This window comes from Nanorana parkeri, unplaced genomic scaffold (genome assembly GCF_000935625.1).
Source record: "Nanorana parkeri isolate BGI_ZX_2015 unplaced genomic scaffold, ASM93562v1 scaffold312, whole genome shotgun sequence".
Taxonomy (NCBI): domain Eukaryota; kingdom Metazoa; phylum Chordata; class Amphibia; order Anura; family Dicroglossidae; genus Nanorana; species Nanorana parkeri.
Genome location: NW_017306580.1, coordinates 851,594 through 867,089, shown reverse-complemented (window position 1 = coordinate 867,089; position 15,496 = coordinate 851,594). Strand labels below are relative to the sequence as shown.

The window sequence follows — 15,496 nt, the reverse complement described above, 5'->3', positions numbered from 1 at the left end:
GCACCTGTGTGCAATCTAAGCACCTGTGTGCAATCTAAAAGGTGCCCATACACCTTACGATTATCGGGCGAAACTTTTCGTCCGATGATCGAATAGTCGTACGATTTTCGTACGGCAGCCCCATCATGCCGTAATTAAGCAAAAGCACCTGGACAAAATGCGGTAATTGATTTGCCGTATTTTCGTTCGCGCAAGCGCAGTGTAGATTGTAGACTTTTGAAGGGCGGAAGCGCCAGCAACCTTGCGAAAATCGTACAATCTAGCAAAGTTTTCAAATATGCTTGACCGTCAAAAGTCGTACGATTGTACAGTACTGTCGGTCGGACACTACAATGCACACATACGATTATCGGCCGAAAAGTCAATCGCATACGAAAATCGTCCGATAATCGTAAGGTGTATGGGCACCTTGAAGGTGCCCATACACCTTATGATTATCGGACAAAACTTTTCATCCCATGATCGAGCCCCATCCTGCCCCGATTATCGCAAGGTTCAATCAGCGGTAGTTAGAAAAAAACACCTGGACGACTTGCGATAATCGACTGGAATTATTTTCGTTTGCGCAGTGATAATCGTATGACTTTTGACGGACGGAAACGCCACCAACCTTGCGAACATCGTACGATCGACCAAAGTTTTCAAACATGCTTGACCGTCAAAAGTCATACGATTGTACAGTACTATCGGTCGGGCACTCTATTCTTACGTTAAGATTGTCGTACGAAAAGTCGATTGCATACGATTAGCGTACAATAATCGTAAGGTGTATGGGCACCTTTAGTGTCACATAATCTCAGTATATATACACCTGTTCTAACGGGCCCAGAGTCTGCAACACCACTGAGCAAGGGACACCGCCAAGCAAGCGGCACCATGAAGTGCAAGCTCTCCAAACAGGTCAGGGACAAATGTTGTGGAGAAGTACAGATCAGGGTTGGGTTATAAAACAAAAATATCCAAAAATTTGAACATCCCACAGAGCACCATTAAATCCATTATTTAAAAAATGGAAAGAATATGGCACCACAACAAACCTGCCAAGAGAGGACCACCCACAAAAGCTCACGAACCAGGCAAAAAGGGCATCAATCAGAGAGACAACAAAGAGACCTAAGATAACCCTGAGGAAGCTGCAAAGCTCCACAGTGGAGACGGGAGTATCTGTCCATAGGACCACTTTAAGCTGTACACTCCACAGAGCTGGCCTTCATGGAAGAGTGGCCAGAAAAAAAGCCATTGCTTGCAGAAAATATTAAGCAGACATGTTCACTGTTCAACAAAAATTGGGGTAAATGCTTTTGAAAGCCAAGGTATCTCCATTGGATCTACCAACAACCGTGCAAGGACCTGCCTGATTGGATACGCATGGATTGGATAGGTTAGGTGGGCCCTTCTATTACATAGTTTTGGTCAATTTAAAAGGCGATTGTACAGTCAGATTGTAACGTGTTTGGTGGGTTTCAGGGGACAGAGACTGGATACATTGTTACTTTTCTGTATCAGATTTTTCAGATGTCATTCAAGAAGAAAATTGGAGAACTTAAAAAAAAAGATAAGTATTTTTAGCACATTTTATTTTTACATTGCCCTAAAATACTGTGAAAGTAAATGTTCTGAATATTTCCCAAACCTTACAAGTTGTACGTTCTGTTTTTCTGTTAGAATATGCTGCATTCATTTATCTTTTTCTTCCTTTACTGTGCCACCTCGCAAAGAATAATTACGCCTATATCCGAAAGCATTTAAAATGTCAACTGCTGTATTTTCAGACTAAAAGCATGCAGTATATTGGATATTCAAAAGCCTGACAATGGCGCCCTCTGCTGGCAGTCAAGTAGAACATCTGTGGAGGTCCACACCAACAAATAACTGGATTTCTAAGGAGATTTAACAATTATTTTATGGTGCAATTTTGTGATTGTTAATTTTAAACTTTAAAAAAGCCAAAAACGACTTACACTTTTTGTAAAAGAACATCAAGAAAAAAAAAATAACTATACAGCTCTACCATTTCTGGTTCAGTGAAGGTTTTTTTGTTTCCCTTTATCTTTTCTCACCACAACCTTCTAGGGGTGCCCACAATTTTTTGTGTCAAGATCTACTTTTCAAAAGACGAGCTTATTAAGATCTACCAATGAAAAAACCCCCAAGAACTAGGCTTCAACGGTTTTTACTACATTTCCAATCCTGTCTCTCCTTGTTCTCTCTCTCCCTTGGCTGTCTCTTCTCGCTATTTCTCCTCACTCTCTCCTCGCTATCTCTCCTGGCTATCTCTTCTAGCTGTCTCGCACTCTGCAGGCTGTCTCTCCCCTGGCACTCCTCGCTCTCTCTGTGTTTCTCCTCACTCTCTCCTGGTTGGCTCTGCTCTCTCTCTCTTGGATGTCTCTCCTCTCCTGGCTGGCTCTCCTTGCTCTCTCTTGGTGTTTTTCCTCAATCTCTCTCCTGGCTGTCTAGCAGTTATTAGCCAGCTTGTTCAGTTAACACACAAGGGCTGGTGACATGACACTTGCCAGGAAATTAGAAAAGCAGAATATTCTCAGGGCCCGTTCACACCACTTCCTGAGCGTTCCAGCACTGTGAGCTGCTGGAACGCACTGGAGCGTGTACTGTAAGGCTCCCTGCGTCCTGGGTTGGGAATGGCGATGCATTCAAGTCGATGGCACCGCAGCTACGTCTGCCGCCAGCAGTGCGATTGACCACACCAGAATGCATGGCACAACAATGCTGTGTTCTAGTCCGATGTGATCACAAAAAAAAAATAGTACAAGCACTACCGCACCACCACGCCCCAGAACGCAGTGAGCCTTACAGTATGGGATCCAGTGCGTTCCAGCAGCTCACTGGGCTGGAACACACTTGAAGTGGTGTGAACAAGTCCTCAGGCTGGAAAGGATCCTGTGAAGATGGAAAAGATGATATCATGATTGCTGGTGGGGTGCTGTGTAATAATACAATAATTCCCTAGACCTGAAGTAACTAGTAATACACACTGATTGTTTTAGCTGCTCTTTATAAACAGCCCATTGCCTATGTTATGTGGGGTAGGTATAGCTGCATGGAGGATTACAGCACTGTGCACGGGCTTCACACGATCTCAGGCACACCTTCAGGTCATGTGGGGAACTGCAGCACACATTCAGCTGCACTAGAACTGCTGGCGGGAGCTCAGGACATTGAGCTGACTTGACATCGCGATCTACCAGCGTTAGCTTTGCGATCTACCAGTGTTAGCTTTGCGATCTGTCAGATTGGGTAATCTTGCTTTTTGGGTTTTTCTGGCTGCATCAGTACAGTAGACTCCTAGTTATCCGTCACCCATGGTGATCGGTATATGGCGGATAAGTGTAGTTTCTGGTTGCTCGGGAGTTACTATTAACCTCTCAAGCACCACCCCCCCGCGCGCAACCCCATTCGTTTGCCAACTAGATTCCGCAACCGTTAGGTGAATGTAAACAGCAGGCAGTGGGCTGAGCAACAACCAGACTTCTATTGGCTTTTTCAAATTGCAGTAGCAAATAGCTTAGGAGACGTAGCGTGCGGCGGGGAGGAGGGCGGGGAGGAGAAGTAGCGTGCGGTGAGCTCCTCTCAGAGATCCTCTCAGGAGACAGTGAGGGGCGCAAAAATGCACCTTCGCCTGTGTAGGAAGAAATCCTTGCACCAGCCCCGACTATACCACAAATATATTGCACTGCACTGTATACAATCTAATTCTAATATATTGCACGGCACTTTATTCAATCTAATTCTAATATATTGCACTGCGGTGCAATAGCCAGCCTGCTATTGGTTATTGCAATTTGCAATAGCCAATAGTAAGCTGGCTATTGCTCCCTGCTGTTTACATTAAGCTACCGACTGGACTGCAGCAATCTGTAAACAGAGAATTTCGTTAGCAACTAAAAAAATTTGTGCACATGTCTATCAAACAAATACAAAATAATATATATTACATACTGTATGTCCTCGTTTTTTTGCCGGTTGCTTGAGAGAACCAGTTGCTTGAATGCCGGATAATGGGGAGTTTACTGTATCTGCACTGAAGGTTTCAAATAAGCGACTACAACTAAGGGAATGTTCTAATGGATGGAATAGCAGTGCATGTAGTAGTTAAGCAGGACCGATAGGAGGACATCAACTGTCATAGGTTTTATTTTGTGGCACAGGATTAAAGATTTAGAGAACATGTTATTCTTTTTGAAGCAATACATACAAAAAGCGGCCACAAGGAACACATTCTTTGCTTTAAGTTTTGATGGATTGTTATAGATGGAGTTCTCCTTTAACCTGTTATTCAGGGAGTTCTCCTTTAACCTGTTATTCAGGGATAAAGAGTATGTCATCACATGTGGCAGAGACATCACTAAACTATTTGTTATATGTTTCTCAATAAAATAGCACACATTTTTCCCCCCTCTGGAATGGGAAGGGTAGGTAATGTTTACTATAATTAATCTTGTCTGTACTGTGCTGGCAGGTCTCATTATCACTTGTAAACTAGATTTGAACACTGTCTGCCCTAACAAAGGGTTAAAGATCTAGAAGAATTGTATGTTAATGAGAGGAAGCTCAGAGTGTCCCTAGTCTTTCTATGGGGACAGAGTTTTCCATCATTTTAAAATTCTAGAGGCCTGCTACACAGAGATGTCTGAAAGGTATGAAATGTTTTTTTTTTCTTATGGTTTTTAGATCTGCTGTGTGAATAGGAACACATAACACAAATATATACGTTTTCGCAAAAATGGAAATATACTTTTTGGATTTTAGATCTTTTGCTCTCCACCAGTGAAATCTCTGCACCTACCTGCCACTGCAATCACATGTGATTCCTGCCTTCACTGTTGGATACTGATATGTAAGCACTTATGTTATGTGAATGAGGCTTCTCCCCATAGTTCTCCTTAGGGTAACGGGAGGACACAAACTAGCGTCCTCCCGTCACCCTAAGCTCAGTATACCGCGAGCTACAGCTCGCGGTATACTGAGACGCCGCAGTATACCGCAAGCTACTGCTCACGGTACACTGAGATGCCGCAGCTGAAGCGGATGCCGACAATTATGTCTGGATCGCCCAGCTGCGTGAGTGACAGCTGGCTCTGCCTATCTAGAGGCAGAGCCAGCTGTACCCTCCCCCGTCCGTTCCGCCAGTCAGCGCTGGAAGATCGGAGCGGGGAGGGGGGAATCCAGCCCCTCCCCTGTCACGGCAGAGAGCCGTGACAGGATCGAGAGGTGAGCGAACGCCGGTATGTGTTTGCTCACTTCCCGATCTACTGAGCCGACCGGTGACAGTCTCATTGTCACAGGTCAGCTAGAACTATGAGGTGAGTGAAAAGCACTCACCTCATAGTTCTCCTTTAATGAGGACACCCCAATTCGGCTGGAAAATAGAAACACACTTGAAGGGTTATTCAGAACACTAACATGAAACTCCAGAAATTACACAAATATCGAAGAATGGAATTTCAAATTAGTTTAAATAAAAAGAACATGTTTTCCCAAACCACTAAACATACATAAAAACGCATTTTATTAAGTGCACTTGGTGCCATTATACCATTTTACAGTCATTATAATACATAAAATTGTAACAGCTGTTAAACTGTTCATGACACGGGTTGTTCAGCAACCACGGCAAAGATACAAGGGACACTATATGAAATATAGGATAACCTGAGACGGACATTTATACAGTGGTCAGTAAGAATCTGAACTGTGCACTGTGTGCAAACAACAATGGAAGGACTATTATTATTTGTATTTTATTTAATTTTTATCAGTAATGCTCACATTATGACAACTTACGGTTTTCTTCCAAGCAGACCATAAATGATATTACAATGGTACCTTGTATTACAGCAACCTACAGCCAATACAGCTTTCCTATTTAAACATTTATCCGCAAGGTTTATGCCCCTTCAGACATACTGTTGGAGGGGTTGCCAATGCTCCTCAAAGGTCAACATACATACATACATACATACATGACCCTTTTTTGTAGCGTGCCATAAGCATGGCATGGGTGTGTTGCCCACTATTGTAGTTGTGCATTGGGGTGCCATTATAAAATAATGGTGCTACAATGCACCACACAAGCTACCTTGCATTACCATGTGTTGTACTGTGGTGTAAAGCCAGCATTAATAAAAACAAACAAAAATATAGTTACCTTAACAAAGAAACCACCTATTTCAATTGGTGCTGGTGACTGGAAGTATTGATACCACTGGATAAGCATGACAGGCAGACAACCAGCATTTTTTCAACATTCTCTGGGGGAGGACACATGACCAATACAGACTCCAGCCAGATCAAGGAGTCAACTATTATTTTCATAAGGTAACTTAAGGATAAGCTCAGGTTTGGACCGACCCCGAGCTGGTCCAAACACAGGAGGACCTCCTCTAAAAATGGAGGGAAGCTCTTTTTGCTGTTGCCCAATCAGCTGCGGCCAGGGAATTGCCCGCCTGCAACTGCTCACGAGCAAAGGAGCGGAATGCAGTGATGTCAATGACCTTATATGGCCATATGGTTATATTTGGTCAATGACATTGACCCAATATGGTAGGACTGCAACCAACCAGATTGATAAATAACCGATATAGTTGTCAACTATTCTCATTATCGATTAGTTGGTTGGTTCTACTGCCCCAGCCCACTACCTGCTGTATTTACATTCAGCTGACGTCTGCGGAATCTTGCCACTGGCAGCTGTCATTTCCTGGCTGAAGCTATTCAAGCGCCATGTGCTTACAATAGGTGGGAAAAAGTCATTTTCGGTTTCGGCCTAACAATTTCTGCTGTGGGAGGTGCGTTGCAGTGCCATTCATTTCAATGACACTCCAGAGGCGCCTCCCACCCATGTTGTGATCGCCTGCACTGTAACCCGCGGTACCTCAATGCCGTGCATTCCAGTACGGTGCGACTGCAAGAAATTGTGCATGCAGTTTTATTCTCAAGTAAACTTTGTTTGTAACACTGCATTTGCGTATTTTATTTTAAATTAAGAATGTTTTTTCATTTTTTATTTATCCGATTAAATTAAAAAAATAAAAAATCGGCCAACTAATCGATGATGAAAATCATTAGTTGCAGCCCTACAATATGGCCATGTAAGGTTAACGACATCAGCACAAGCATCCCGTTCCTTTGTTTATGTGAAACTGCAGGGTGGGGAATGTGGCTTCCGGGTTCTGAGGTGCTCAGGCTTGCACAGAACCTGAGCTCATGCCTGCACAGAACCTGAGATCATGCCTGCACAGAACCTGAGATCATGCTTAGTAACTGCATCAGCTGTTTTCTAACTTGGGGAAGTGGTGCTAAATATTTAAGGTAATGTTTTTTTTCAATTTACTTCACACAGAGGGGAATTCAATCGAAACTGGAGCAGACAAAATCTGGAGCAGTTGCCCATGGCAACCAATCAACTTCTACCTTCAATTTGCTCAGGTAAGATTTGAAAACTAGAGAGATAAGCTGATTGGCTGCAGTGCAAATCTGCTCCAGATTTTGTCTGCTCCAGTTTTAATAAATTCCCCCCAGTGTATTTATTTGAGGTCCTCCACTAAGCAATACCTCCAGTGCAGTGTATACTGTAAGTGTGCTTGATTTCACCTCCGATTTCACATCATGTCGTTTTTACAATTGGAAAGCTGCCCCACCAACTTTGCTGATCAGCATTATTAAAAGAAAAAAAGTGTTAAAAGAAAAAAAAAAGAAGAAAAACTTTGTTGATCAGCTAATTGCAGTAAAAATAACATCCTATCTAATCTGGGTCCTTTCTGTCAGCCACCAAATCTATTTGAAGGGCCAGTCTGCACAAAACTGATCTTTAACTTCTAGATAGATATCAATGGGTTAAATAATCAACTATTGACATCTCTTGGAGACTATACAACCAAGTTCCCGCCCTCCCACTGTGGATTATTGGATGGTGGTTTCACTTGTTTTCGGTACTTTATTTCATACAGTCAAGAATTTAGAATGGGATTTGAGATTCTGTGACAGTATGAGGCTGAGGTTAAAGCATAAAGTTAAACTTTAATAGAAAGATTTACCTGTGGAAAGGGTAAAGAGCAATGTGCAATAACCATGACAAGAAACCAATCAGAAGAGTAAGATGCTGAAAGATAATTGGTTTCTATGGTAAGAACACTTCACTGATCTACATGTGCTCTGCAAATTATTAAAGAAGAACTGCGAGCAAAACCTTTATTAAGGCTGGGTTCACACCTGGGCGTTGTTCAGCGCTGATCGAAGCGCTCGTTTCACTGAACTAAAAAACGTGTTAAAAACGCGCTGAAAAAATGCACCTACAGTAACGCCCAGGTGGGCGTTACCAAATTTCTGGAAATCATTTTGGGTCGTCAGCGCCTGATTTGTATAATAAAGAGTTTAACAATTAAAACCTCCAATTTTTTGGTGCATTGTTGAACACAATAGGGGACAAAGAACATGTGTATCATGCCAAAATTGCAGTAATCAGATGGACAGATAACAGCACAGAAAGAAGCAGCTTCTAAATTAAATTCCTAACAATGTGCAGAAAAGATTGATTAGATCATATCGGGGCCGGACAAATCCTGGAGTCAGCCAGCCAAGGTACCGTAATCACATTTTTTTTCTTCCATTGCAGTAGTAATATATGTGGAAGTCCTTGTTCCCCGTCTGCTTCAAATTGCATATTGACTAGATTGGAATTCCTGGCCCCTGAGTTATGAACTTTGTCCCCACCAGAGTTATTAATTTCCAACACCACACCACTGCAATATCTGCAGATTAAACTCTTTGGTACATATTTCATTTAAAGTGTAAACATATCATGATATCGGAGCTGATGTATCAACGGCGGGGTAGAGAATCTGGAGCAGCTTATGAAAGAATCCAAATCCGATACATGGTTTCATTTTACTTAAAGATCAAATCCCACTTGATGCCACGGGCAACTACCACACTGTTGCTCTCTGTGATCTGTCCCGTGCCATAGCATTTGTCTCTAAGAAATGGATTCCATCTAGTCACACTGCTTTCCCATAATCCACAAAGCATGTACTAGCTATTCATTTACTACAACAACATGGATCAGAAGTGAAACCAGCAGCATTTTTAGGACAAAGAAAATATTTTAAGCACATATTTGTAGGTTAAAGGCTTCTTCCAACTCAATTCTGAGCCTGTGTGTATATTATAGTGAAGCCATTCTCAACCAAGATTGCTAGGGGTTCCTTGGGAAGAGAACAATAGCAGATTGATCTCCTACCTACACTGACCATCAATGTAAGAGAGGTCACTTCTACAATGACCACCAATGTAAGAGAGGTCACTACAATTTTCCATGTCTGTTTTTTTTTGCCCATTATTATTTTTGGTTTCTTTTCATGATTATTAAGTAAACCCCTTTCTTCATGCTTTTATTTTAAAGTCTCTACAACCTACTAATCACGCTAATGTACCATGAACTGCATGCATGATCATTTTAGTGGGGAGTTCCCTGGGAGATTAAAAGTATTTAAGCGATTAAGCCTGCTTTGTATGCTTGTATTATTGAAAATTCTTTAATAAAAAATTACTTGCTCAAAAAAAAAAAAAAAAGTATTTAAAAAGGGTCCCCTCCATGGTATAGTTTTAAGGGCTCTTTGCCCGAAGCACTGACCAATGCGCATGTCTTCTGTATTTGGCTCCTCCCGAGCGCAGACATTTTCCACAAATATTGATCTCTAGGGCTGCAACAACTTTTTCAATCATCGATTAATCAGCTTCCGATTGGTTGGCCCTGTTCACGGCTCCACACACACTGCGTGCCGCACCTCCTCCCCACCTCACGCTCACCGCTGCCAGACCCGCCCGCCTACATCCACGCTCCACACGCCGCACCTCCTCCCCACCCAAATCCACGATCGGCACAGGGACGTGGGGAGAAGAAGTAAGGAGGATCAGGTGTGGGCGGATGACAGCCGCCTATAGACAGGCCCGATCTCAGAAACAAGTTGCTGAAAGACTGCTCAGGTAATCCTGCCCTTTCCCACACATGGTGCTCTATAATGTATTGCTGGGATTTGTATTCCTTTATAGCTGATGGTACATTGTGCTCTATATTATACAGAGCAATGTACTATCAACTATAGCGGAATACAAATCCCAGCAATACATTATACACTGCATGTATAATTGTATTGCTGGGATTTGTTGTATTCCTCTATAGCTTGTGTATTCTGAATTGCGCTGTATAGAGGACTACAAATCAAGGAATAATACATTATACAGCGCAATGCAGAATACCACTAGCTATAGAGGAGTACAACAAATCCCAGCAATAGTACATTATACAGCGCAATGCAGAATACCGCCAGCTATAATGTACTATTGCTGGGATTTGTTGTATTCCTCTATACCTGGTGGTATTCTGCATTGTGCTGTATAATGTACTATTGCTGGGTTTTGTATTCTGCATTCATTGCTGTATAATTTTACCCTTTTCATTTCACTATATTGCACACCACAGTTTTGTTTTTCTTTTTTACTTCCACCGCTCCAAGCATGCTCCTGTGATGGACTACAATCTCAATACAAACTAGTAGTCCCATCACTGGAGCCATTTTTTAAAATGTCTTATTTTTTTATCCGATTAATCGAACTTAATAATCGGCTAACTAATCAATTTTGAAAATAATCGTTAGCTGCAGCTCTATCGATCTCTATGGTCAATAAAAGGTGTAGAACAATTAATGCGGTACATCTGTTGCTAAAAAGATTTACCATGAAATATTTCCATGTAAAAGGTTAATGAGTCCTACCATTCTCCTAGTTATAGTATGGTGGTGCAAGGCCATTTTTTTTTATATATAGTAACACAAGTGCCAGGTTAACAGTTTCTTGAACCCCGTCAGCTGTTCCCTATAAATGTTAATGTGTATAACTAAGATGACCCACAGTTTGTGGCGGAATCCAACTGAGAGATACAAACCTGTTGGTTGTACAGACAATCAGTTTAATGAATAATTTGCCACATTGGTGTATCTGTGCTCCAACAGGCTCTAGAGCTAGAATATCAGTACCAAGATTGGGATAAGTATATGATCCTGACACCATCATTTCAGGGGCAGGCAGTAGGGGCGGCAGCTTAAATCACCCCAAGGTATAAAAAAAAAAAAAAGTATTTAAAAAGGGTCCCCTCCATGGTATAGTTTTAAGGGCTCTTTGCCCGAAGCACTGACCAATGCGCATGTCTTCTGTATTTGGCTCCTCCCGAGCGCAGACATTTTCCACAAATATTGATCTCTAGGGCTGCAACAACTTTTTCAATCATCGATTAATCAGCTTCCGATTGGTTGGCCCTGTTCACGGCTCCACACACACTGCGTGCCGCACCTCCTCCCCACCTCACGCTCACCGCTGCCAGACCCGCCCGCCTACATCCACGCTCCACACGCCGCACCTCCTCCCCACCCAAATCCACGATCGGCACAGGGACGTGGGGAGAAGAAGTAAGGAGGATCAGGTGTGGGCGGATGACAGCCGCCTATAGACAGGCCCGATCTCAGAAACAAGTTGCTGAAAGACTGCTCAGGTAATCCTGCCCTTTCCCACACATGGTGCTCTATAATGTATTGCTGGGATTTGTATTCCTTTATAGCTGATGGTACATTGTGCTCTATATTATACAGAGCAATGTACTATCAACTATAGCGGAATACAAATCCCAGCAATACATTATACACTGCATGTATAATTGTATTGCTGGGATTTGTTGTATTCCTCTATAGCTTGTGTATTCTGAATTGCGCTGTATAGAGGACTACAAATCAAGGAATAATACATTATACAGCGCAATGCAGAATACCACTAGCTATAGAGGAGTACAACAAATCCCAGCAATAGTACATTATACAGCGCAATGCAGAATACCGCCAGCTATAATGTACTATTGCTGGGATTTGTTGTATTCCTCTATACCTGGTGGTATTCTGCATTGTGCTGTATAATGTATTATTGCTGGGTTTTGTATTCTGCATTCATTGCTGTATAATTTTACCCTTTTCATTTCACTATATTGCACACCACAGTTTTGTTTTTCTTTTTTACTTCCACCGCTCCAAGCATGCTCCTGTGATGGACTACAATCTCAATACAAACTAGTAGTCCCATCACTGGAGCCATTTTTTAAAATGTCTTATTTTTTTATCCGATTAATCGAACTTAATAATCGGCTAACTAATCAATTTTGAAAATAATCGTTAGCTGCAGCTCTATCGATCTCTATGGTCAATAAAAGGTGTAGAACAATTAATGCGGTACATCTGTTGCTAAAAAGATTTACCATGAAATATTTCCATGTAAAAGGTTAATGAGTCCTACCATTCTCCTAGTTATAGTATGGTGGTGCAAGGCCATTTTTTTTTATATATAGTAACACAAGTGCCAGGTTAACAGTTTCTTGAACCCCGTCAGCTGTTCCCTATAAATGTTAATGTGTATAACTAAGATGACCCACAGTTTGTGGCGGAATCCAACTGAGAGATACAAACCTGTTGGTTGTACAGACAATCAGTTTAATGAATAATTTGCCACATTGGTGTATCTGTGCTCCAACAGGCTCTAGAGCTAGAATATCAGTACCAAGATTGGGATAAGTATATGATCCTGACACCATCATTTCAGGGGCAGGCAGTAGGGGCGGCAGCTTAAATCACCCCAAGGTATGATTCTGTGTGCAACTGTATTCTCAGCAACATATAGTCCCATAAATGGAGTTCACCCAGCCTTATGTTGAGATAATTGCAGCCATACTAAGTCACGGGTGATGTATCTATTAGCACTGTTTAGTGTTAGAAGTCCAAATACTGATGGGTATTTTGGATATCTGTAGCCTATCAGTAAATTTGGTATTATGAATAAGCATTTTAGATTGAATGCACAGTATATCACCCTGTACATCTGATGATACTGTACTAGGTCAGGCTTAAGCACAGTTTAGGTAGTACGAGAACACCATACTCCCTTTTAATAAAGAGCCATATGCATGAATATCACACCCTCTACGCTACATATCTGCACTATAGGCCTGGAATCTGCAACTATAAGAATATGCATAAATATATAGGTTTACAAGTATTAAAGGTCAGTTGCAGCTAAACATATTACAGTTTTGTGTGGTGGCCAAAAGGCTGAACAATAGATTGGCTTGTTCTCCTAATTATATTTGTTAATATTAGGAATGCACTGATACTAGTACTCACCCAAATGGTCCGATACTTACCAGATAACGGGCGTGTCATTATCAGGTTCCTGATTGGCCGGGAAGCCGGCGAGTACCAAAAGATAAATATCGGTACTCTATACCGGAAAACCGGTATCGGTGCTTCCCTAGTCATTATAAAGTATCTTATAAAGCATTTTCACGAGAACTACCAGGGTTGCAGCTGTGACCTGGCTCTGGCGCTCCACCACTGTCCTGAAATCATTAGTCTGTATTGTTTTAGAAAAATTGTCACATGACACTAAACAAAAATGCATCAGTACTTGTATCTGTGAGTACTTGAGCAAGTACTTGGTATCGGTGCATCCCTAATATATATATATATGCATCAATCAATATAAAATCATACAATAAAACAGGGATGTACAAATCCCAGGAGCCCCGTAGCCAATGCTCTTTAATGACTGCTGCCTCCTAACATTGGAGTTTCTCTCTAGTCTTGACTTGGAGCCGGAAAAGTATCAGTACTGGGACTTGAACTTGGTATCTGAACATCCCTATTATAAAGTCCAAAAATGATGTTACAGGTCTCCAATAAAATGTCCTTGATGTAGGATACACAAAAAATTAGGGACCCGTTTTGAGAATGTGACAACTTCACTATAGCTTTAAAAAGACAGACAAAAATGCAGGAGGTCACCAATATAAAATTATGTCCAGTGATTCAGTCTACCAGTGACCATCCAAATCTGTTTTGGGTAGAGGTGATCTTCAAAATATTGGCGAAGAGAAGGGGGAGGTAGGTTGTACTGTATGAGCCTATTGTCTATCTTAAGCTACCCACCCATCACCAAGTGGGAAGAACACTATAAGCCAGAAAGAAGGGGGGAGTATTTATAGTGGCTATAACACGAAAACCTGAATCCAGCAGGAATTGGCATAATTAACATTTGACAATTAAGAGCATTAACTTGAAATCTATAGGCACAGTAGAAGAGTCAGCAGTATTTTTAAACCTGTTCCACACAAGACAAATTAGTACTTAAAAGTACTCTTAAAACAACAGTCATAAAACAGGATCCTATGTCAGACCATACAGTGTTTTCATTTGGATATATGCGCCTCAGCATTATTTTACATATCAGAATTAGAGACAGTTTAAGACGGATCCGTGCATCACTAGGTGAATTCTCAGAAGCACCATCCAGTGTATCGAAGACATTCAAGTATGTACATGATTTGACAAAGAAGATTATGTAATTCAAGTAGTTTTCATATACTCGGTAGGCTTAGGTAAAATCCACAGGCAAAATGATAAAAATTGAAATGTTCCATACATTTTTCTTTCTCCAAATCTCATGTTCCTGTTAATAGTTGACCTACTTGTGAAAAAACGATATTCACAGAAATACTGATCATTGGCGTTAGTGAATATCTCGTGTCTTGCTGCTTTTTTTATATCTTTCTACAATTAGTTTCAGTAGTTCTGTAGGAAATGTAAACCATCGTTCAGTCTTAAACTGGATATTCACCTACATGCGAAAGCTGCGGGTCCTCTGAAATGACTGGAATGGTCTCTTAAGAGTGAAAAACGACAGCTGAGACATAAGGGTCGGTCGTTCAGGAAATATCGCTGCCTCGCTTTCTGGTGTGGGGAACCGTTCCTTGTAGATTTGGGGGTGAGACCTCTGAAACTGATCGGAAACAATTGGTTCAATAAGCAGATGAATTGGTTCAATAAGCAGGGAATGTGTGCAACTAAATGCGCCTGTATGACATTTTAAACAAGTACCAAATTCAAGTACTATGTGATGCACAAACCTCAAAAGAAAAACTTAATTTATCTCCCCTGTCTGAGCCAAGTCATTGTTTGTGTGTCACACACTGCAGTTCACGGTGGGAGGGCTAGCTCACACCACAAACAGTGCGTACCGGCCCGATTTTGTGCCCGAGCGCACTGGCTCGCATCCCGGCCGGCTCACTGCATCCAGGGGCGTGGCGGTGCATTGATGGCACGCCCCAATGGCGGAGCACGCCCCTCGGCCGCAGTGCAATCGCCCACACCCGAACCCATGGCACAACAATGCCTGTGTTCCGGCCTGGTCAGAAAAAATGCTGCATGCACTATTTTTCCAATGCACCGCCACGCCAGGTGCTGATTGACAGCTTTGTGACTCAGCAGGGACAATGCCACTGAAGTGAAAGTAATGAGCTTCCCGTCTGACAACAGTATCCTGCTTTTTCATTATTCAGCGGTCGTTCACAAGGTCTTTGACCGTTTGCTATAGATTACTGCACCCGTAC

The 15,496-nt window shown here is 42.0% G+C and overlaps 1 protein-coding gene across 1 annotated transcript in view; it reads right to left on the bottom strand.

Moving 5' to 3' along the window:
* Window positions 1–14,724: 14,724 nt before the first annotated feature.
* The window catches only part of DEPDC1B (DEP domain containing 1B), a 43,398-nt gene continuing 42,626 nt past the window's right edge, over window positions 14,725–15,496 (bottom strand). The window contains exon 11 of the mRNA XM_018557946.1: window positions 14,725–14,886. Coding sequence (XP_018413448.1) covers window positions 14,725–14,886 — 162 coding nt within the window. The remainder of the gene's footprint in view (window positions 14,887–15,496) is intronic.